This window comes from Plecotus auritus, assembly GCF_963455305.1.
Source record: "Plecotus auritus genome assembly, chromosome: 3".
Lineage (NCBI taxonomy): Eukaryota > Metazoa > Chordata > Mammalia > Chiroptera > Vespertilionidae > Plecotus > Plecotus auritus.
In genome coordinates, this window is record NC_137772.1 from 207,887,728 (window position 1) to 207,910,839 (window position 23,112).

At 42.0% G+C, this 23,112-nt stretch overlaps 1 protein-coding gene and 1 pseudogene across 3 annotated transcripts in view; both read right to left on the reverse strand.

Annotated features, from left to right (window-relative positions):
• Positions 1 to 23,112, reverse strand: part of NTN4 (netrin 4) — a 116,377-nt gene that overhangs the window by 61,325 nt on the left and 31,940 nt on the right. For both annotated transcript variants that reach the window (XM_080661192.1, XM_080661191.1), the window contains exon 3: positions 11,291 to 11,569. In XM_080661192.1, coding sequence (XP_080517318.1) covers positions 11,291 to 11,569 — 279 coding nt within the window. The remainder of the gene's footprint in view (positions 1 to 11,290; positions 11,570 to 23,112) is intronic.
• On the reverse strand, positions 7,292 to 9,322 carry LOC308243343 (aspartate aminotransferase, mitochondrial-like; annotated as a pseudogene). The gene is made up of 2 exons: positions 9,172 to 9,322; positions 7,292 to 8,757 (listed from the first exon to the last, which is right to left on the reverse strand). The product of its transcript is annotated as an aspartate aminotransferase, mitochondrial-like (transcript).

Below are 23,112 nucleotides of genomic sequence, written 5' to 3' on the forward strand. Positions count from 1 at the left end.
CTGTATTAAGGCTTTGAGTGCCAAGATAAGCAGACCTGGGTTTTCTCACTGTTTGAAATGGCTGTGAATTTCTCTGTCTAGTAGAATAATTATTTGTGTGTGTGTGTGTGTGTGTGTGTGTGTGTGTGTGTGTGTTTTAACCTTATGTGTCTGGTCACTAAAATTTTTCCTCGTAAGAGGGACTGAGGATTTAAATTACAGCTTATCTTCTACTGAATGCAATTGTTTTAGGAAAAACTGAAGTACATTTTCAGTTCTTACAAAATTGGCAAGACACAAAAGAAACACGTTAGAGATGTGAGAGCTGGGGCTGTGAACCAGAAGTCAGGTGTCTATCTGCAACCTAAGCTTTTCTCTTTCCATGAAGCTTCCGCTACACCCCATTATATTAGCAGTTAGGTAGAGAGACTAGGCTTTCCTGACCCAGAGCTCAAACTCCAGGCTCCCAAATATCCATAGGATGGACCCAAAAGTGCTATACTGAAAAGGAAATATTCATAAAAACTTTCAGAGTGAGATATCTAAGGAGCACTTTATAGTTAAAATATGTCAAATTTAACTTGTTGTTTCCCAGATTTATAAAACTAGCAGCTTGAATGATGCCACAGTTTTGACCTAAATCTACATGTGTTCCACATTCTGCAATTCATGAAAAGCTGAATGTACAAATATTATATTTGGATAATCGACCTTACTTTCTAATTGGTGTATATTTTACTTTCAGAGATGTCAGCTCTGACACCAACATTTTTGTTTTCAGGTATTTTTGTCCTTTTACCTCTCTGTGAAATAGAGGCCTATAAATAAATATTTAAATATTCTAGGGCAGTGGTCAGCAAACTCATTAGTCAACAGAGCCAAATATCAACAGTACAACGATTGAAATTTCTTTTGAGAGCCAAATTTTTTAAACTTAAACTTCTTCTAACGCCACTTCTTCAAAATAGACTCGCCCAGGCTGTGGTATTTTGTGGAAAAGCCACACTCAAGGGGCCAAAGAGCAGCAGGTGGCTCGCGAGCCGCAGTTTGCCGACCACGGTTCTAGGGGAACTCTTAAAAGGAAACCCATTGGGAATTCTTTCATGAGTGCAAAATTGCTTTATAATGCCTTTAGTTCTGAAGTCTTCTGGTTTCCTGATCATCCAATAAAAAGAGTAATATCAGGCAATTCTTATCATTAAAAGAGAACATGTCTTACTGTCTAGACAGAAAATAAGGCTAGATTAATTGTAAGTTTTACAGACAAAACACTAATAATTTCCAGCCATGAACATATTTTACTGGCTTGCCCTTCTAGGAAACACAAGGTAGTAAATGCAGTATAACAACATTCTGTTCACCTTTCTATGGTATCTGTAGTTACTCATTGCCAAGGGACTACTGGCAAAACTATACCATGCTAACACAGGAACATTGAAATGAGAAGGTTAAGACCTTGCAATGGATTGAGAACAGCCTCACACTAAGAGTACCAAGTTAGCAGGCTTTATATTTTGTTTACTTTAGGGATACAACATTGTGTCCCCTTTCATGATAGGATTACCCATTCCTCCAGATTTGATGTGACAAAATGAAATAACTGGGATTGCTGCTGTTTTTCATTCACAGTGAAAATTATTTAGGGCTAGATATGAAAGTAGGATTGTAGGTACAGAAATCCCTCTTCTTAATAAAGCCAAAAATAAGCATCAAAGATGATGCATACCCCCCCAAAAATAGTCACTCCTAAATTTTTTACTTTGTAGATTATCCAAACTTATTGCTTTGACTCTTTCTTCTTTCCTCCCTTTAAGCCATTTCACTAGTTACTGAATGGAAGAGAAGAGAGAGAATCAATGATAATTTCTGGTTCCATATTAAAATGTAGATGACTTGGGTAGATGACCTATCCCTATAAAAAGAGTCTTTTTAATAATAGTTTTTTTTTTCTTGGTAGCCTATTGGGTATAGAGGTGAGGTACAATAATAAAGATTCTGAGTAATTGCTCTATCACTGTGACTTTAAGCAAGTACATTAATCTCTCTGTATCTCAGTTTCCATTATCTGCAGAATTGAAATAAAAATACTTCCAATGTTGTAGTAAGGATCTAGTGAAACAATACATGAGAAAGGGCTTTATAAAATATGAAACAGCAGGCCTTTGGTGGTGGGAATAGTCTTTGCTCTCTTGTGTCCTAACTTTCCTCCTTGCTCAGTTTCGATTCTATAGTCCATCATGATAATCAATCCCTTGAGCCCGTCCCCATCTCCCTTGCCCCTCCTGTACTTTATCCCTTCTTTTTTCTCTGTTCTTGGCATAATATCAACCCTGGTTAGATCCAAATCTTTAACAGCACAACAACAGCAAAAAGAGAATGGGCTTCAGTGTCTGACAGGCGAATTTAAACTGTAGCTCCACCCCTTCTCGACTTTAGAGAAGCCAGATAACATTTCCCAGCCTCACTTCCTCATCTATGAAAGAAAATGATGATATTGCATCATCCAGTTGTTGTGAATATTAGATTTAATAACATTTATAGCACGAAAGCATAAGACTTGGTACACAACACGCATTTGATAAGTGATAACTATTAATAGTATTTATAATCTATGATCATTTTAAAAAATATATATTTTATTGATTTTTTACAGAGAGGAAGGGAGAGAGATAGAGAGCTAGAAACATTGATCAGTTGCCTCCTGCACACCTCCTACTGGGGATGTGTCACAACCAAGGTACATGCCCTTGACCGAAATCAAACATGGGGCCTTTCATTCCGCAGGCTGATGCTCTATCCACTGAGCCAAACCGGCCTATGATCATTTTTTTCTCTGCTGAGAAGACCTAGAGAATTAAGGCTAGATTAATTGGAAGTTTTACATGTCCAATTTACAGGTGTTAATTTTCAAACATGAATATATATTTTATTGTATAAAATATTTTTAAATTCTGATATAATGTTCTCATTTAATAACTTTGATTGTTTTTAAGCCTTCTGATCTTTCCCTTAATACCTTGAAGAGTCAAGAGCATTCTCATTATTACCTTTGCTTATTCACAGTAAATAATTTTTTAAAAGAAGATAAGAACAGCCAAAACCGGTTTGGCTCAGTGGATAGAGCGTCGGCCTGCGGACTCAAGGGTCCCAGGTTCGATTCCGGTCAAGGGCATGTACCTTGGTTGCGGGCACATCCCCAGTGGGGGGCGTGCAAGAGGCAGCTGATTGATGTTTCTCTCTCATCGATGTTTCTGACTCTCTATCCCTCTCCCTTCCTCTCTTCCTCTCTGTAAAAAATCAATAAAATATGTTAAAAAAAAAAAAAAGAAGGTAAGAACAGTGGTCTTAAACCTGTTCTGAATTTACAAAGCATGACATGTAAGATATGCAAACATAAATACATGAATAATTGTATTCAGGTTCTGCCATGAAACTGTATGAATGATTCTAAATCCTTACTCCCAAAGGTAGGTGGCTAAGTAACATTTTTCTCAAAACACACTATATGGTTCCATAAGTTTCAATGCTACTCTTAGGTTTGAACACATCAGTAAAAAAGAAAAAATCCACCACCATAACAAGTGTAACTTAAGAGGTTTAAACAATTGTTCCTCGTATTCTAAGACTTCTGTGTTATCTAGTGGATAATACTTCAGTAAAACAATGAAGCTTTCCATGTTCCTTCATAGTATCATCCATCCATAGTAAAATCACCAGCTGCTAGGGAAAAAGGATCTAAATAAGTCCTCTCCAGCTGCAAAGAAAAAAAATCTTGAGATCTCCTCTTCACATAATTTCTAGGATCCCAGGAGGCTGGAGTCAAAGTACAGTGTTCCTTGCCACAAGACCTCAAGCCCTGTATACATGTCCAACAGCACATATGCTATAATTTATTTTTGTTGTTATTGGGGTAGAAGAGTATATGGAAGTAGTTAAAATAGTCTACACTAATAAAAGAGTAAGATGCAAATTGACCGTACCTTCGCGACACCCACCAGCCAATCAGGAGTGAGTATGCAAATTAACCCAACAAAGATGGAAGGTTAATTTGCATATGCAGGCACCGAGTGGCTGCCCCAGCCATTCTGGGCCTCTGGGCAGCATGGGAAGGTGGAAAGGCGGGGCCAGAGCGAAAAGGTGTCACTGGCCAGAGTGAAGGCGGTGCCGGCAGCCAGGGGAAGGAAGGCCCATTCTTGCATGAATCTTCATGCATTGGGCCTCTAGTACAATATAATAATAGCAATAACCGTAGGTAGTGTCTATCATGTCCTAGGCATTGGCTACCATATTTTTTTAATCCTTACACTAATATATAAGATAGATGTTATCCTCATTTTCTTAGGAAACAGATGCAGTGAGACCAGCTTAGTAAATGTGGTGAGTCAAATCCAGGTCTATTTGACTCCAGTGTTAGGATATCAATCATTATTCTGCCTTCTAGTAAAAGGAGCAACAAATTGAACTGGAAAGAGATAGAAGGACAAACACGGAAAAGTTGGTACTACTTTTAAAGACACAGGAGTGCCCTGGACAATTGGTTGGAGCATTGTCCCTTATACCAGAAGGTGGCGGGCTTGATTCCCAGTCAGGGCACATACCCAGGTTGTGGGTGCGATCCCTGGTTGGGGGACATGTAGGAGGCAACTGATTCACCTCTCTCTCTCTCTCTCTCTCTCTCTCTCTCTCTCTCTCTCTCTCTCTCAAAATAATCAACCAATCAATAAAAGACACAGGAGTAATTTAAGATAAATGAACCTGCCAACTTGTATTCTACTTCATATCTTTTCCTACTTCTTACTCCCAAAGAAAGAAAATGACCCTAAAATCTTATATAGCTTAAGAAACAAAGAATCATTTCCATTAACTTCCTTAATTCTCTATCATCAGCCATAAAAAATTACGGCACATAAAATCAGATCTTACTTAGTTGTCCTCACAACAATATTAGTTGTAGCTGTCTTTGGAGCAGCAGCTTTCAAACTTTAGCAAGCATTGTAATCACCCAGAGGGTCTGTTAAACACGGATTTCTAGGCCCCATCACTAGAGTTTCTGATTCAGTTGGTCTGGGCTAAGGCCCGAGAATTCATAATTCTAACAAGTTCCCAGGTAATGCTGCTGCTGCTGGTTCAGGGACCAACTCTTTGAAAATGACTACTATAAAGAAAAACTAAAGAAAGTTAGATTTATACACACTAGCGAGGGCAAGCTGGCGAGTAAAAGAGAGCATTTCTTATGAGGCTACCTTCCATTCTTCATGCACAATTTACAAATACAGTTATTTATTTCCACATACCTATAATGAATGGTGTTCACAGATACACAAATGTGGGAGGACAATTGACCTTATGACCATGTTCTTCCTGAGGCAAAAGACTGTGCTTTCAATGTGCAATTTGTTTAGCTAAGCAACCATAGGAATAAAAACATCACATTCAAAAGAGGCACCTATACCCAAATTTAATCCAGCTCTTAATAATCCAGAAAAAATACATAAAAATAAAATTCAGCCCTAACCGGTTTGGCTCAGTGGATAGACTATTGGCCTGCAGACCGAAGGGTCCCAGGTTCGAGTCTGGTCAAGGGTATGTACCTTGGTTATAGGCTCCTACCTGGCCCGGGCCCTGATCAGGGCTCATGCAGGAGGCAACCGATGGATGTGTTTCTCTCACATCGATATTTCTCTCTGTCTTTCCCTCTCTCTTCCACTCTCTCTAAAAATTGATGGAAAAATATCCTCAGGTGAGGTTTAAAAATAAAATAAGATAAAATAAAATAAAATAAAATAAAATAAAATAAAATAAAATAAAATTCACCTAAGCTCAGGGATGGGAAAGATCTGAAATCAGAACGATTCACATTTCCAACTAACCATAAGCCTTTGCTGGTCCAATTGCTCTCCCTCCCTCCCTCCTTCCCTCTCTCTCTTTCTCCCTTTCTTCCTTCTATCCTCCCTTCCTAGAATAGAGGCAGCAGGGATTCTCATGGAACTGAATCCCTGGAAGCCAACATACCCTTGACCCCATAGTCTGTTTCTTACCTCTACCTGGCTCTACCTCCAGGTTGGACTATGTCTTGCCTGGTTTTAGCGCATGCTATAGTTACAGCAGTAGGGGCTACCACCACCGCTGCACAAGTTGAAATAAATATGAAAGCTGGGGAGCAGGAAGCCACAGAACTAGTATTATTTTAAAGGGAAATTGCTTTTGATTTCAAAGCAGTCTAAGATTATTAAGGAAATGCAGCTCCTGTCCCATAGAGTCTTCTAGAATAGAGACTTATTATTCTAACCTCCCTTTGAAATGAAAAACAAAACAAAACACATTTACTATGTAATCCCCTTTCCTTGGTTATCCAGATCTTCTTTATAGATTGATAGTTTTCTCTCTTTCTTTCTTTCTTTCTTTTTATTTTTTCCAAGGGAGGGGGCTCCTACAGTAACTTTATTGTAACTGAGAAACCTGGCTGCAGGCAGGCTACATGATTAGAGCAGATGGCCATCTTTCCAAAGGGTGAGGCCTGAGCCCAGCTGGCAGCACACACAGTTAAAACCAAAGCCCAGAATAACCTCTTTCCTGACACTATCCTGCATTGCTCGACTCATGAGTGACAGCACAACCACACTGAATCGAAGTACAAGGTCCAACTGGGCAGAGGCAAAAACCCAACAGGAAACAACCAATCACAGGAGAGGGTGCTAAAATAAAATGCAGTTGCCTTCTCTCTGCTATTCTTTGCCAAGAAAGGTGAGGGTATGGGATGAGCAGTAAGTTATGTTTCTTCATTCTTCAAATAAGAGAATGGGGTTGATGGTCAGTGAAATAGTAGAAGAGGATGAAAATCTAGGCTAGTTATAAACCTTAGTGCCTAAAGAAAAGAACGGCAGTGCTAGGAAGCAGAGAGGAACATTAAAATGCCGGCAATTATTAAAAAGGAGAGCCTTCTTTCTTTTTTTCTCAAATAAGACAGGAAACAGCATCTTGTGTTTTCCTTGCTGCAATGGCCGCAGATTTTCCGGTTTTCATAAAATATGATTTCTATATTATTGTCCATTGATAAAATTGCTCAATCATGAGAAGATAGTAACAGGTGAACTGTTATTGTTAGAACTAGGTCTTCTCACAAAGCCTCGAATATGGGCTATTTCTCATGCTGGATCCACAGAGGAAACCCCAAACACCATAAGGTGCCTCAGTTAATGCTCCTGCAATAGTGCAATGGTGTGATTGACAGGTTCACGGGGGGCTGTGATTTTCTCGCACGTGTAAACTCTTTTGGAAAAGGTGGAGATAAAAGGATGGGAAGAAGTTCTGTTTAGAGGCAAAAAGTTTCAGACATCAGCCACGGATGGATGCCTCTGCCCCATTTCACTACATGTTCTTCTCTGAGAAACACATTTAATCGCTGAGTGTTAAGCACTGTGGTTAAAAGAAATGATCTGTTCACCACCATCCACTCTCCCTCAACCTCCATGTGACTCTCATAGTAGTAGAAGCTGAAGACAAGAAGGTTGTCTCTGTTCCCTCTCACTAGGGAAATCACTTGGTATCCTTGTAAATGAGCTAGGTAGCCCATTTGTCTGAGGTGACCCCTGACACAGAGATGTGGCTGACCTTTGTCATGTACATGGAGAACGCTTTGGTCAGCCACTCCATCTGTTCAGCCTTTAGCTCCGTGAAACAAAACATGCCAGTCTGGTCAAGAATGTGCTGCCAATGGTGGGAGAAGTCCTCCTTCTTGAGGTTGGAGACAAGCTGAGCTCACAGGCCAATGATAAGGTTGGCCATGACTTAAACTTCTTGCAACCACTGTTTTTGAAAATCCAGGGTAGTCAGAATGGTTGAGGCAATCTGGGTCCTACTGAGAGGAGGTTTGGAACACATTGGATGGATCAGTATCTTCAACTGTAATTTAACTCTTCGGGCTTCATCAGCATCGTTGCAGACTGCAACGAAGGCTGCCATATACTCAGTATAAGCCCATGTTCTTGACATAGGATTGGCAGAGAGAAACATTCATGTTCTCTTTGATGACATCCTTCTTACCATCACACATGGCAAATCCTTGGTAGGTCATGTCAAAGAACACAGAGAGACTCTTTTTCCTCACTACTGTTGCTTTTCCTTCCATTGCTCAAGATGAGGTGCCCACTCTCATGAGATTGTAGGCACAGGTATGCAGGAGAATGTTTTGCTCTGGCATTTTTGAAATGCCCTTCTTAGCGCCTGTGAAATCAAAGCCACAAGTCTTGGGGTCATAGTATAGATAGCCATGTAGCTGCATGCAGTGTCCCTGAAGATGCATGTGTAATTTCCCCCAGGATGGTTTGGGCAGAAATATGTCTCAGCTGAACTTAAAAACCCTTTGCAGATATCTGGCTCCAATTCTTAAGACCCAGTTCCAGAAACGATCTGCATAGTGACATATTGGCCACTTTTCAAGATTTTGCTATTCTTATCCAAGGCTAGTTCTGCAGATGCCTTGCAAAATCCAACCATTTCAGCAACATGCAGGTATTCTTTGTTCAGGTTTTTTGCAGCAATCTGGACACTAGGGTGGATATACAGCTTTCCATTATCATCCTGGTAGGCACCACCTTCCAGACTCATCTTCTTGATGTTGGTGTCTCTCTTATAGGCTTCTGTGACCCCTAGAATGGGACCTGTGGCCTCCATCTCCACATGAGCCCACCAGGAATTGGCTGTGGCAGAGGGAAGACAACAGGCCTGGGTGGGAGGTGGCAGTGACCGGAGACAGGATGCAGCTGGAATGTATCAGAGCTATGGTGGGCAGTAAGAGAGCAGGGCAGTAAGTGACAGGATGCAGCAGAGAGCCAGCAGGCACAGACACAGGGGTGTGGGCTCATGCTGACAGTTTTCTTTCTGGCAGAAGATTGTATATAATAGTTGTATTTTAAGACTTTTGCAAAAATCTCTGATAACTCTGCATAATGATCCCCTGTTAAATTTAGCAGAATTAATAGAATTTATTTTCTTTTTAAGTCAGAAAGTCAGTTTTTTATTTCTAAAGTTCTGGAATATATTGTTTGCTGGTGGTCACCTGCCACACCTCTATGAGTTTGTTCATAAAGAAAACAGAATCTGGCCATTAGCAGACCAGGCCAAAGAGGTGCACTGGGGTGGCTCTGCTGGGACTGATATGTTCTTGCTTCAGTTCATCTACAGTGATCTTGCCCTTCAAGTCCCAGATCTTAATGCTGGGGTCCATGACAGCACAGAGCCAATAGTGGTTGGGGCTGAAGCACAGGGTGATGATGATGTCCCCAATGTCTAGCTTATAGAGATGCTTGCCTTTGTTGAGATCCCACAAGCATGGCCTGGCCATCCTGCTTCTTGAAGCATAGAGGGATCCATCTGGAGAGACAGTCACAGTGTTTAGCGAGCCCGGGTGGCTGATGTGGTTTGTCTTCAGCTTGCAGTTTTGGCAGGTTCCATAACCTTGCCCAGCTTATCCCAGCCACAGGAGGCAATAATGGGATTGCTTTTCTTGGATGAGAAGCAGACACAAGATACCCACTGCAAGTGGTTCTCATCCTGGACAGTGTATTTGCACAGGCCCACAGAATATAATAGAAACATCTAGAATTTTTTCTTTAGCCTTGGAAAATGTTATCTCTTTGAAAGTTTGCATTCAGAGGACTTACTAAAAAAAAAAACAAAAAGAAACTATTGCTTTTAAATGCATATGCATGGAAGTTTTGTAAGGCTCTTGAAAACTCTGGTAATTTAGTTTGGTTGATCAGAGCCATTCAAGTTGTCTCATGGGTCATTCTCTCCAGAGATATGTCCTACTCTGGACCATATCATGGGAGCTGCTTGTATCTATCCTTTTGCTCAGGACTCTACCCTGAAGTGATCATTTAAGGCTTGGATTATAGGAGACAGCTGAGGAAACAAAGGCCAGCATCTTAGTCAATTCAGGCTGCTATACCATAAACTGGGTAGCGTATATACAACAGAAATTTATTTCTTACAGTCCTGGAGGCTGAATGCCTAAGGTCAGGGTGCCGGCATGGTCAGGTTCTGGTGAGGATCTCTTCCAGGTAGCAGACTGCCAACTTCTCACTGTGTCCTCACATGGCAAAAGCAGAGCTAGCTAGCCATTTGGCCTCTTCTTAAAGGACACCTACCCCATTTATGAGGACTCCACTCTCATGACCTAATTACCTCCCAAAGGTCTCAGCTCCACATACCATCCCATTGGATTAGGGTTTCAACATATGAATTTTGGAAGGATACAAATATTCACTCACTGTAGCCTATAGCCTCTCCTTTCACTAATTCACTTAAATATAATGGCAGAAATTTCTAGCACTCTATCTCATACAAACTACGGAGAGTAGGTTTACATGTCTCTAGAATATCTGGGTTATTTTCTATTTGAATCATACACAACTCAATTAACTTAGATATAACGAATTACCTAATCCTGTATTTGAAGCTATATTAGTTCAAAGATCTATTAGTGTCTAGAAACTAGTAGGTTGGAGAAAGTGAGGTGAGAACAAACAATGACCATAATTTTTCATCATCTCTCTATTCCTATGTTGCTATCATACAAACACCTACCGAAGGCCTACTTCTGGCTCAAGTAATGCACTCGGTCCTGAGGACACAAAGATCACAGTCTCTGTCCTCAGGGAGTTCAAGATCTCCTAGGACAGTGGTCGGCAAACTGCGGCTCTGTTGACTAATGAGTTTGCCAACCACTGTCCTAGGAGATGAAGAGAGGTAAAAGTTCAGAAGAAAGCACAGGAGATGTGTGAACCTAGAGGAAAGAGAGTTTAACTCTGCCTAGGGAGAGAGGGGGTCAGGCCACTCTTCACAGAGGAGAACTATTATTCATTTTATTGGCTGAACAGCAAAAGATACCAGGCATTAAACGGAGGTTCTTATTTTTTCCACTATAAAAATCTATTCAACAATGGTCCCCATTTATTGTCAAAGCTGGCTTCTGTGTGATAATGCCACCAATATGATTATGCCAACCTCTCCTACTGCTCACCTTACACTTTATATCTGAAGGTCATGGTACTAAAAACTGGCATGGATGCTTTCCAAGGAATCTTGTTATCAAGCTTGACTATTTATAATTCTAAAATTGAAGATTAAAAAACAAGTTAATAGGCACTTTACAGGACGGATATGGAGTCGGAGAAGTGAATCAGCAGAGGAAGAAACAAGAAGCACTATGCAAACACACACCAGCTCTCAGGGAACTTAGACTACCCGTGCCCAAAGCTGAAGGTAACTTATGATTTGTTTTTCACTGGTGAGAACTTGTATTACATACCACGTGGAATACTCCTGGGGCCTTGACAGGTCTGAAGCCATCAACAGGTACACATTGATCAGCATGGCCATTACAGAAGCAGCTGCCCTTGACGATGAAATCATAGATCGCGTAGTGTGTAAAATGTTGAGGCTTTGCATTCAGGTCATTTCTCTGACAGGGACAAAACTGTTGTTTTAGCAGCTGCACACGCAGGTTGGTGATCTTCAGCTGCTCCTGCGCTTTGGCACTGTAAGGGTTCTCCATATCATATGGTGGTGACAAAGCTCTGAAAATAACCTGTAAAGAAAAAGAAAATACCATGAGTATATAAGACTGTGTGCAAACCCCGGGTTGTTTGCTCCATAGCGTTCTCATTTGATTTATACCTTGTGTTATCTGTAAGTGATACAATCACAAGAGGTTTTTGATCACACCTGGGGAAGAGCTCCCTGTTATTCCAAGGAAGAGCTGTGCTGCCTGTTTGGATGCAGAAGTATAAACTGAGTAGCCAGCAGAGAACTGAGTCTTGAGGTGAAGGCACCCATGCAAAGATCTCAGGGGAAGAGCATTCCAGGCAGAAGGAACAGCATGTTTAAAGGCCTTGACGTGGAATCAGACGTGGCTTATTCAAGGAGGAACAACAAGGCCAGTGTGACTGGAGCCCAGGGGACAAGGGGATGGTGTTTGGAGAGGAGGATGGGGTGGTGCATGGCAGACCCTGAATGCAGCCCTTTGAAGGCCAAGGCAGAGTTATTCTAGTGGAAGCCACTACAAACCTATAGGCAGAGAAGTGATTATGATTTGATTTACATCTTTAAAAAAAGATAACTCTTGCTTTTGTGAGGAGAATCCTATATAATAAAAGCAAAATATGCAAATTGACCGAATGGTGGAACGACCAGTCAGCAGGGGCCAGGGCCGGCGAGCAGGTGGTGCCAGGCCAGCCAAGGCACATGCCAGCAGGCAGAGGGAGGGGACGGCAGTCAGAGGGCAGTGGCAACCAGCAGCGGCTGCAGAGGGGTGATGGGGGGGGGGGGGGGCCGGCCGCTCACTCACTGGCTGGCACCGTCCCCTGATTGGCCTGCCTGGTCACCTCTTGCAGAGGGAGGCCAGACTGCAGCTTAGGGGGAGCGAGCCAAAGCCATCAGTCAGACATCCCCTGAGGGCTCCTGGACTGTGAGAGGACGCAGGCCGGGCTGAGGAATACCTCCCCCTCCCCAAGTTCATGAATTTTTGTGCACTGGGCCTCTAGTGTATTATAAAGATTGAAGAACAGAAGCAGGAAGACTAGTTAGGAAGCAACTGCAAAATCACAATCCAAAATCACATTTCTAAATGAGGTATAACCCTTTCAAAGACTAGTCGGTTATTAATTGGGGTCCCTGTCACTACCAGTATTCTTTGTTCTCTTTTACTGTATCTGCCTTCCAAGCTTGTGGCAAATTTTTGAAATATCCTTACCTGAGTAAACATACAGGGTAGTTTTGATTTCTGAGATTAATCAAAAGTCACATAAACCCAGATGTGGTGAATAACACGACTGATCAAATTATTTAATGGCACTTTTGATTAAATGCAAAGTCTAATTAAGTAATGAGACTATTTTTATTGTGTAGGTTATAGATGGAATCTAAAGGCAATTTAAAACTTTAGTTCTGAGGAGAAAACCAGAGGGAGGAAGGCATGCCACTATTATTAAAAAGTAGGGTTTAGATAAACTCCCATTTTGAAAGAAAGTATCTAAAAGTAACTTTCCAGAAAAAAACTTAGGAATAATTTGGACATAAAAATTTTATTTTAGAAACCAGTTTTAGCCCTAGCTGGTTTGGCTCACTGGATAGAGTGTCCCCTCACAGACTGAAGGGTCCCGGGTTTGATTCTGATTAAGGGCATATACCTTAGTTGCAGGCTCGATCCCTTATGTATGCCAGAGGCCACCAATCGATGTGCTTCTCTCACATCGACGTTTCTCTGTGTCTCCCTTCCTTCCACTCCCTCTAAAAATCAGTGGAAAAATATCCTCAGGTGAGGATTAACAACAACAAAAATAGAAACTAGTTTTAGACTAAGTATGAAAAGGTAAGAACCAACTGTGTAGGATCACATCTCCAGATCTATTGATACAGAGTCATCCTCAGTGAAATAAACTTGGGGGAGAGGGGTATGATAATTCAATGGACACTTGGCCTTCTACAGCCAATTCTCCATCCAGCCGCCAGAGCAATTGTCTATAAACAGAAGTTGGATCACAATATTCCCTTGCTTAAGTCCATTTGCACCCAAAGATTTCTCAATAAAATGTAAAGTCCTTATAATGGCCCTGCCTTATTTTTGTTTTTGGTGCTTATTACTGCCTGACACATTAGCTTTGTAGTTGTTTAATGATTTACTGTCTTCCCAGTCTTGGATAAAAACTGCTAGAGAGGAGTCATTGATGTACCCCAGAACAATGTCTGGCACAGAATAGGTACTCAGTACATTTTTGGTAAATTAATTGATTAATTATAACATAATTATAGCACTGTACTTGGCATTCAAGTATAGGTGAGAGTCCAAATAACTTAACTTCCTTTTATAGGGTCTCAAACAGATTGGCATACTAAATTAATGTTATAGCACCTGAAGGCGAGAGGCAGGAAGTTGTATTATAAACAGTTATAAATAACTACATAATTAACCAGTACCTACATTTCTAGCTATTTTTGAACTTACACTTAGTAAGTATACTTTCAACTCAAACAATATTCTGCCCCATTTATTCACATGTAAAGTGGTAGAAAGCAACATATTATGGAATAAAATTTTCCAACAATATGTCACTTATTTGAAAATCAATATAGAAGTAACATCTCTATCTTTTAACAATAGCCTAAATCAGAACATGATTTTATATTTTGAATCATTAAAAAAAATAAAAAACATGGACTCCATCATGAGTTTTATATGGAATTTGTTTTCACTACGACATCCCAATTACTGGCATTCTGTTAAACATTCATGAAAAATGCTTGTTTTAAATAAGATAAATGATGTGACTACCTCCTAGTTTATCAATCTCAGTAATGCAAGGACATGGAAGAGGGTAACCAGTGCTAACCAAATAAGTATCCCATTGAAAAGTCTATATTGTTGCCCACCCTTCTTTCTTCTGAACATTGATGACAACTGTTTGCTCTCTCTGTTCCTGTCACATATTCACCCTTGACATTTACCCTGTTCCCCACAGCTCCCTTCCCCTCCCCCGCCTCCCCTTGAAAACTGTTCACATGCAAGGCTAGAGGAAGATCTGTCAAGGTTTGTAGGAACTTAGAAGCTCTTTTGCTTCCTGAACCCAGACTGGAAGCTGAATGGCAGCTCTGTGCTTGGTGTGCATGACACCACAGTTGGCACGCTGATATCAGCAGGGAAGGGACAGCATGACCCCTGAGGCTGCATGCTGGAAAGGAGACAGTAGAGTGCCACAGACACAAAAGTGAACGGGAATTTAAACCATGAAATCTTTTTTCCAGAAAGGAGACGCCTTAATCTGATACCCTGGGAAATGGATCTATCCTGCATCAGGAAACAAAGAGTGCGCCAATCCAGATGCTTCAAACTTCTGGCAGGTCGCCCTTTGGGTCCCACCCAGTTTTTCTTCAAACATCCCCGAAAGAAGCCTGCATGGCACAACTAAAGTGGAATAAGAAAAAATGTAGAAACACTCCATATAATGTCAGCCTCTTCTATTTTTGTTCCCATCAGAAGCAGGCTGTATTTATGGACTCACCACTGTTCCTCTGTCTGTGATTGCTTCTGAAGATACACTCCTAACAAGACATAGTTAAAAAGTCAGAGAGGGAGTAGAATCAAGCCTACTTTGATGTTTCCAGTGTGCTAATGCTATTGGCCAGCACTTCATGATCTTATTATTTAAGAAATTTGATTATGTTTTAGTGAATAATACTATGCTCAATACAGAAAAATCTGTCACTGAAAAATGTAAAAGACAATAGGAATCTACAATGCGATCCACCCCAAAGACATCCTGGGATATCAACTGAATTATATTTTTCCATCTAAACTTCTGTATGTATACACAAAGAATCTAAACTAATAAAAGGGTAATATGCTAATTAGACCAGGAGAACTTCCGGACGTCCTTCCAGACAAAGCCATGGTGGCAGAGCCAAGGCAGAGGCGGTTAGGGGCGATGAGGCCAGGAGGGGAGGGCAGTTTGGGGCGATCAGGATGGCAGGGGGGCAGTTGGGGGCGAGCAGGCCAGCAGGAGGGGGCAGTTGGAGGTGAGCAGGCCGGCAGGGAGGGGCAGTTGGGGGTGATCAGGCCAGCGGGGGGTGGTGGCAGTTAGGGATGATTAGGCCGGAAGGGGGGGCAGTTGGGGGTGATCAGGTCGGCAAGCAGAGTGGTTAGGGGTGATCAGGCAGGCAGGCAGGTGAGCGGTTAGGAGCCAGCAGTCCCAGATTATGAGAGAAATGTCCGACTGCCGGTTTAGGCGCGATCCCACCCGGATCGGGCCTAAACCAGCAGTTGGACATCTCCCAAGGGGTCCCTGATTGGAGAGGGTGCAGGCCGGGCTGAGGGACACCCCCCCAATGCACAAATTTTGTGCACTGGGCCACTAGTCTACACTAATAAAAGAGAAACATGCAAATTAACCATCACTCCACTATACCAAGCCACGCCCACCAGCCAATCAGGAGTGATTATGCAAATTAACTCAACCAAGATGGCGGCCGACCACAGAGCTGGAGCAAGCAGGAGGCTTAGGTTGCCCCTGGCGATGGAGGAAGCCAAACTTCCTGCCCACCCTGGCCGGCCCTGGCCTCTGCTCAAGGCTGCAAAGTTTCAATTATAGAAGATAAATAAATCCTAGATACTTGCTTCCAGCTGGCCCTGGCCTCTGCTCAAGGAGGCACTAAAGGAAAAAAAAAAAAAAAAAGAAAAAAGGAGGGGCTGGGATCTTGGGTCGCCAGGGGGAGATCAGGCCAGGATGGGACGGCAGGGGCCATTGGGGTAAGCAGACCAGCAGGGGGGCCAGTTGGGGGTGAGCAGGCCGTCAGTGGGGGTCAGTTGGAGGTGATCAGGACAGCGGGGGGGGGCAGCTTGGAGTGAACAGGCCAGCAGGGGGGCAGTTGGGGGTGAGCAGGCCAGTGGGGAGGAAAGGTGGGGCGAGCAGGCCAGCAGGGGGGGCAGTTGGGAGTGATCAGGATGGTGGGGGGGCATTTGGGGGCAAGTAGGCGGGCAGCAGGGGGCAAGTTGGGGGCAAGCAGGCCGGCAGCCAGAGTGGTTAGGGGCAATCAGGCAGGCAGGCAGGCAAGTGAGCGGCTGGAGCCAGCAATCCCGGATTGTAAGAGGGATGTCCGACTGCCGGTTTAGGCCCGATCCCTGTAAACGGGCAGTAGGACATCCTTCGAGGGGTCCCAGATTGGAGAGGGTGCAGGCTGAGCTGAGGAACAAACCGCCGCTCCGCCCCCCCCCCCCCCCGTGCACAAATTTCGTGCACCAGGCCACTAGTCCTATCTAATAAAAGAGAAACATGCAAATTGACCATACCTCTCCTACGCCCACAAGCCACGCCCACCAGCCAATCAGGAGCGAGTATACAAATTAACCCAACCAAGATGGCGGTGGCCACGAGCTGGAGCAAGCAGGAGGCTTGGGTTGCCCCCGGCAATGGAGGAAGCCAACTTCCCTCCCGCCCGGGCCTGCCCTGGCCTCCGCTCAGGGCTACAAAGTTTCAATTATAGAAGATAAATAAATCCCAACAAAGATGGCCGCAGCCATGGAGCTGGAGCCAGCCAGAGGCTTGGGTTGCCCCCGGTGATGGAGGAAGCCAAGCTTCCCGCCCGCCCTGGCCTGCCCTGGCCTCTGCTCAAGGCTACAAAGTTTCAATTATAGAAGATAAATAAATCCCAGATACCTGCTTCCAGCTTATGCTTGGGTCACCAGGGGGCATGGCCAGCCTGCAAACCACTACAGGTCCCTCGCCCAGGCCACCCCATGCCCCAAGGGAAGCCCCACCCTGATCTGGGACACCCTTCAGGGCAAACCAGCCAGCCCCCACCCATGCACCAGGCCTCTATCCTATCTAATAAAAGAGTAATATGCAAATTGACTGTCACTCCAACACACAAGATGGCTGCCCCCATGTGGACACAAGATGGCCACCACAAGATGGCCAGCAGGGGAGGGCAGTTGGGAGGGGCCAGGCCTGCAAGGGAGGACAGTTGTGGGTGACCAGGCCTGCAGGACAGGGCAGTTAGGGGGGACCCAGACCTGCAGGGGAGAGCAGTGGGGGGGGGGGGACCAAAACAGCAAGGGAGAGCAGTTAGGGGAAATGAGACTGGCAGGGGAGGGCAGTTAGGGGTGACTGGGTCAGCAGGGGAGGGCAGTTGGGGGGGACAAGACCTGCAGGGGAGGGCAGTTGGGGGTGACCAGGCCAGCAGGGGAGGGCAGTTAGGGGCAAACAGGCTGGCAGGGGAGCAGTTAGCTGTCAATCAGGCTGGCAGGGGAGTAGTTAGGGGGTGATCAGGCTGGTAGGCAGAAGCAGTTAGGGGCAATCAGGTAGGCAGGCAGGTGAGCAGTTGGGAGCCAGCAGTCCTGGTTTGTGAGAGGGATGTCCGACTGCCCATTTAGGCCCGATCCTACTGGATTGGAGAGGGTGCAGGCTGTGCTGAGGGACACACAACACCGTGCACGAATTTTGTGCACCGGGCCTCTAGTATAATATAAACAGCTTTGGTTCTAGCCAGTTTGGCTCAATGGATGGAGTGTCAGTCCTCAGACTGAAGTATCCTGGGTTTGTTTTTGGTCAAGGGCATATACCTGGGTTGCAGACTCAATCCCAAGCTCCATTTGGGGTGCTTGCAGAAGGCAACCAATCAATGTCTCTCTCACATCAATGTTTCTCTTTTTCTGTCTCTCCCTCTCCTTCCACTCTCTCTAAAAACCAATGGAAAATATATCCTCGGGTGAGGATTAAAAAAAAAGTAAAAAGAAACAGCTTTCTTTCAACTTAACAATCCTAGTCAATAAAAATAACTCTAACTCTATATTGGTGGTTCTCAAAGTGAGCCCTTCACCCCCAGCTCCCTATCCCCACCAATGGCATCAGTATCAACCTGGCAACTTGTTAGAAATGCAAATTCTTGGGCCCTATAGCAAGCTGACTGAAGCAGAGACTCTGGAAGTAGGGCCCAGCAACCTGTGTTTTCCACAAGCCTTCCTGGTGATTCTGATGCCCAATAAAGTTTGAGAAACACTGCTACATTATTTAAAAACCTGGTTAGAATTCCACTGTGTGGCTATGACATAATTTATTTAGCCAGGCTGCTGTGTTAGGCATCTAGGTTGTTTCCAACTTCTCAGTATAACCAATGACAATCTTGGGGCTAAAAAGTGGAAGCTTTTATCTTGAAGATACATTTCCAAACGTGAAATCAATGGTTAAAGGAAATGGGTAATTTTAAAACATATCTGAGCTTCTGAAGGAATCATGGGCCCTTTCCTAACTAACCTTTGGAATCTTCACATTTCTCTGGACTTGCCTCACTTCTCTAAACCTTGACTTCCTTCAAACTTTGCCTAAAGATTTAGATTCTTGGCTTATCTGCCATTTCTTATGCCCTAGTACAGTGGTCGGCAAACTCATTAGTCAACAGAGCCAAATATCAACAGTAGAATGATTGAAATTTCTTTTGAGAGCCAAATTTTTTAAACTTAAACTATATAGGTAGGTACATTGTTATTAACTTAATTAAGGTACTCCTTCAATCACACTGTATGTGCGCGCCCACACATGGTATTTTGTGGAAGAGCCACACTCAAGGGGCCAAAGAGCCGCATGTGGCTCGCGAGCCGCGGTTTGCCAACCACTGCCCTAGTATAACAAAGAGATCCTTAAAAAGTTCTGAGCAGATTGGAATCACTTGTATGTTAATGGGTCTTTTCTAGTACACCTACAAAAACTCTCAATAATACTGAAAATTAGTAAAAACAGCATTCTATATGTCTTGTTTATACTATGAGATGAAAATTTCAACAGAGTATTAATAGTGTGAACAGATTTAAGTAGAGGAAATATTAGCTACATAATAGTCAAGGAATTCGTTTAGTATCAAACTCATACCTTACATATTATTCCAGACCTGAAATTTTATTGCCTATGTTGAATCATAATAATTCAAAAAACTTATCACATTTTTAGAAACGTCTCTTTAAATGCTAACTTGAGGACTATTTCAGGTCCAAGTTGATTATCCATCCTGTGGACTCCCATGGCACCTGTTCTTTCCATGATGGTACTTTTACAAGAGCACGTTGTTATGGCCTATGTTCTACTCACATTAGACTCTGTTCAGTAGGCAGGGATCTTGTTTGTCTGGTTAACAGCTGTGTCCCCCAGCATGTCCCATAATTTGTGGCATATTGTAGCATTGCATAATTACGTTGAATGAATAAATGAATGAACTATCTCTCTAAATAGCATTTTAAAAAAGGAGAAGCCAAATATGGAATAGGGTTTAGAAAAATAAAGAGAGCAAGATGTTTTACCATACTCTTGATGAGAAGCATGTGAACACATACACATATGTATAAATACCTTTGTAAAGTATATAATTTCAAATGGCTTTATGGATTCTTTTTCTTCAGTAGCACACAAGATTTTTCATATTCTTAAGAAAACAGGTCAGGCAGGGAAGAGCAAGCACCCAAACACTTATAAATATTAGATCTTTTCTATGGTTTCTGGTCTAGTTTTTTTAATATACCAAAAATGGAAGCTTCAGGTTCATAAGTGCAATTGTTCTTTAGTGGTTTTTGAAATCCTAGATATCTTCATGTTCTCAAAAAAAACAAAAAACAACACACACACACAAAAAAAAAACACACACAAAAAAACAGCTTTTGATTTCAATGGCTTTCTTATTGTTTTTCTATTTCATTTTTGCTTTTATTTTTACTATTTACTTTCTTCTGCTTACTTTGGGTTTAATTTTCTTTTCTTTTACTAGTTTCTTAAGATGGAACCATAGATGATTGACTTTTTTTTCTCTGTAAGTGCTTATTTAGTTGCCTCCCATAAATTTTGATGTTGTGTTTTCATTTTTAATTCAGTTCAAAATGATTTCTAATTTCCCCTTTGATTTCTTCTTTGACACATGGGTTATTCAAAAGTATGTTATTTAATTTCAAAATATTTGGGGATATTCCCAGATACCTTCCTGTTATTGTTTTTTAATTTAATTCCTTTGAGGTGAGAGAACAGACCTTGTATGATGTGAATTTTTTACATTTATTGGTACTAGTTTTATAGACTATCTTGATAAATGCTTCTTGTACCACTGAAAAGCTTGTATGTTCTACTGTTGTTGGTAGAGCATTATATAAATGTTAGTTAAATCGAATTGGTTGACATTCTATTCAGCATCCTTACTGATTTTCTGTACTTATTCTATCAAATATAGACAGAAAGGTGTTGAAATCTCCAAATATAATTATCAACTTACATACTTCTTGCAGTTTTTGCTTTATGTATTTTGAAACCTTGTTATTAGATACATAAACATTTAGGATGGTTATATACTCTTGATGAATTGGCTCTTTTATCAGTATGAAATGTCCCTCTTCATCCCTGGTAATATTCTTTGATTTGAAATCTACTTTATGTGGATAATAATATATCCATTATAAAACTTATCTTTTGATCACTGTTAGCATGGTATATCTTTTAGCATTCTTTTACTTTTAATTTAGTTATGTCTTTACATTTAAAGTAAATTTCTTATAGGTAGCATAATTACGTTTTTAAAAATATTTTTATCAATCTTTAATTGGAGTACTTAGACTTTTTACACTTAATGTAATTGTTGATGTGGTTGTGTTTAAATCTACCATCTGGCCCTCACTGGTTTGTTTGACTCAGTGGATAGAGCGTTGGCCTGCAGACTGAAAGGTCCCAGGTTTGATTCCGGTCAAGGGCATGTACCTTGGTTGCGGGCCCATCCCCAGTAGGAGGTGTGCAAGAGGCAGCTGATCAATGTTTTTCTCTCATCGATGTTTCTAACTCTTTCCCTCTCCCTTCCTCTCAGTAAAAAATCAATAAAATACATTTAAATCTACCATCTGGCTTTTTGTTTTATATTCTACTAGAGGCGCAGTGCATGAATTTGTGCACTTGGAGGAGGGGGGTCCCTCAGCCCAGCCTGCGCCCTCTCGCAGTTTGGGAGCCCTGAGGGGATGTCCAACTGACAGCTTAATTAAAAATAAATTTGATTAAGTCATCAGTCAGGAGTGGGCCTAAGCTGTCAGTCGGACATCCTTAGCACTTCTGGCTAAGCGGCACTCCCCCTGTGTGAGCACACTGACCACCAGGGGCAGCTCCTGCGTTGAGCGGGATTGGGCCCAAACCAGCTCTCCAACATCCCCTGAGGGGTCCTGGATTGCAAGAGGGCGCAGACCAGGCCAAGGGACCCCACTGGTGCACGATCGGTGTCAGAGAGACACCGCCGGAGGGCTCCAGGGTGTGTTCGGCCTGTCTCGCTCAGTCCCGATTGGCTGGACCCCAGCAGCAAGCTAACCTACTGGTCAGAGTGTCTGCCCCCTGGTGGTCAGTGCACATCATAGCAAATGGTTGACTCTCTGCCCCCTGGTGGTCGGTGCACATCATAGTGAGCAGTTGAGCGGCCTTAGTATATCATTAGCATATTACACTTTGATTGGTTGAACGGCTGACCGGACGACTGGACACTTAGCATATTTGACTTTTGTTATATAGGATTATAAGTATATTTTTCTCCTGTTGGAGCGAATATTTTAAGGTCCCTTTTATTTCCTTTTTTGTTTATTAGTTTAACTCTTTTTTGAAAATAGCAGTTGTTTTGGGGTTTATAGTATACACCTTTAACCTACACAGTCTATCTTTAGGTAATATTTACCACTTCACATATAAGAAACTTACAACAGCCTTTGCACTACTATTTTCATGAGTTTGACTACTACATATATTATAAACTTCACAACACATTATTAATATTTTTGCTCTGAAAAGTCAGTTATCTTTTAGAGAGCTTTTTAAAGTAAGAAAAAAAATTTACGTCTTCACCTATTTTCCCTTTTTGATGATACTCATTTCTTTGTGTAGGTCCAGATATCCATCTGACATCATTTTTCTTTGTCTGAATGACTTCTCTTAACATTTCCTGTAATGCAGGACTACTGGTGATGAACTTTTTACCCCCATGTGATTGCAAAAGTCTTTATGTCATCTTTATTTTTGAAAAATATTTTTGCTAGGTAAAGAATTCAGATTGACAATTTTTTTTTCTGTCAGTACTTTCAGGATTCTGCTCCATTGTCTGATAGCTTGCATTGTTCCTGTCATAAAACTGTCAGCTTTACATTTGTTATTCTGGACACTATGTTAGTTCTTTTCCCTCTGGCTGTTTTTAAGATTTTCTTTTTATTATTGGTTGTTAAACAATCTGATTATAATGTGCCTTGGGGTAGTTTTTTTCTTGTTTATTGTTTTTAAGGTTTGTTGAACTTCTTGGATTTGTGGATTTATAGTTATAATCAAATTTAAAATGTTTTTTTCAGCTATTATTTCTTTTTTTTCCATTAGCAAAACTTATTTGTTTATTTTTAATTACATTTATTGGGGTAACATTGGTTGATAGGATTGTATAGGTTTCAAGTGTATATTTCTAGTATACAAAATCTGTATATTGCACCATGTGCCCACCACTCAGTCAAATCATCTTCCATCACTATATATTAGGCCCCCCTCCAACCTCTAACACCTTACTACCCCTTTCCCTCTGGTAACCACCACACTATTGTCT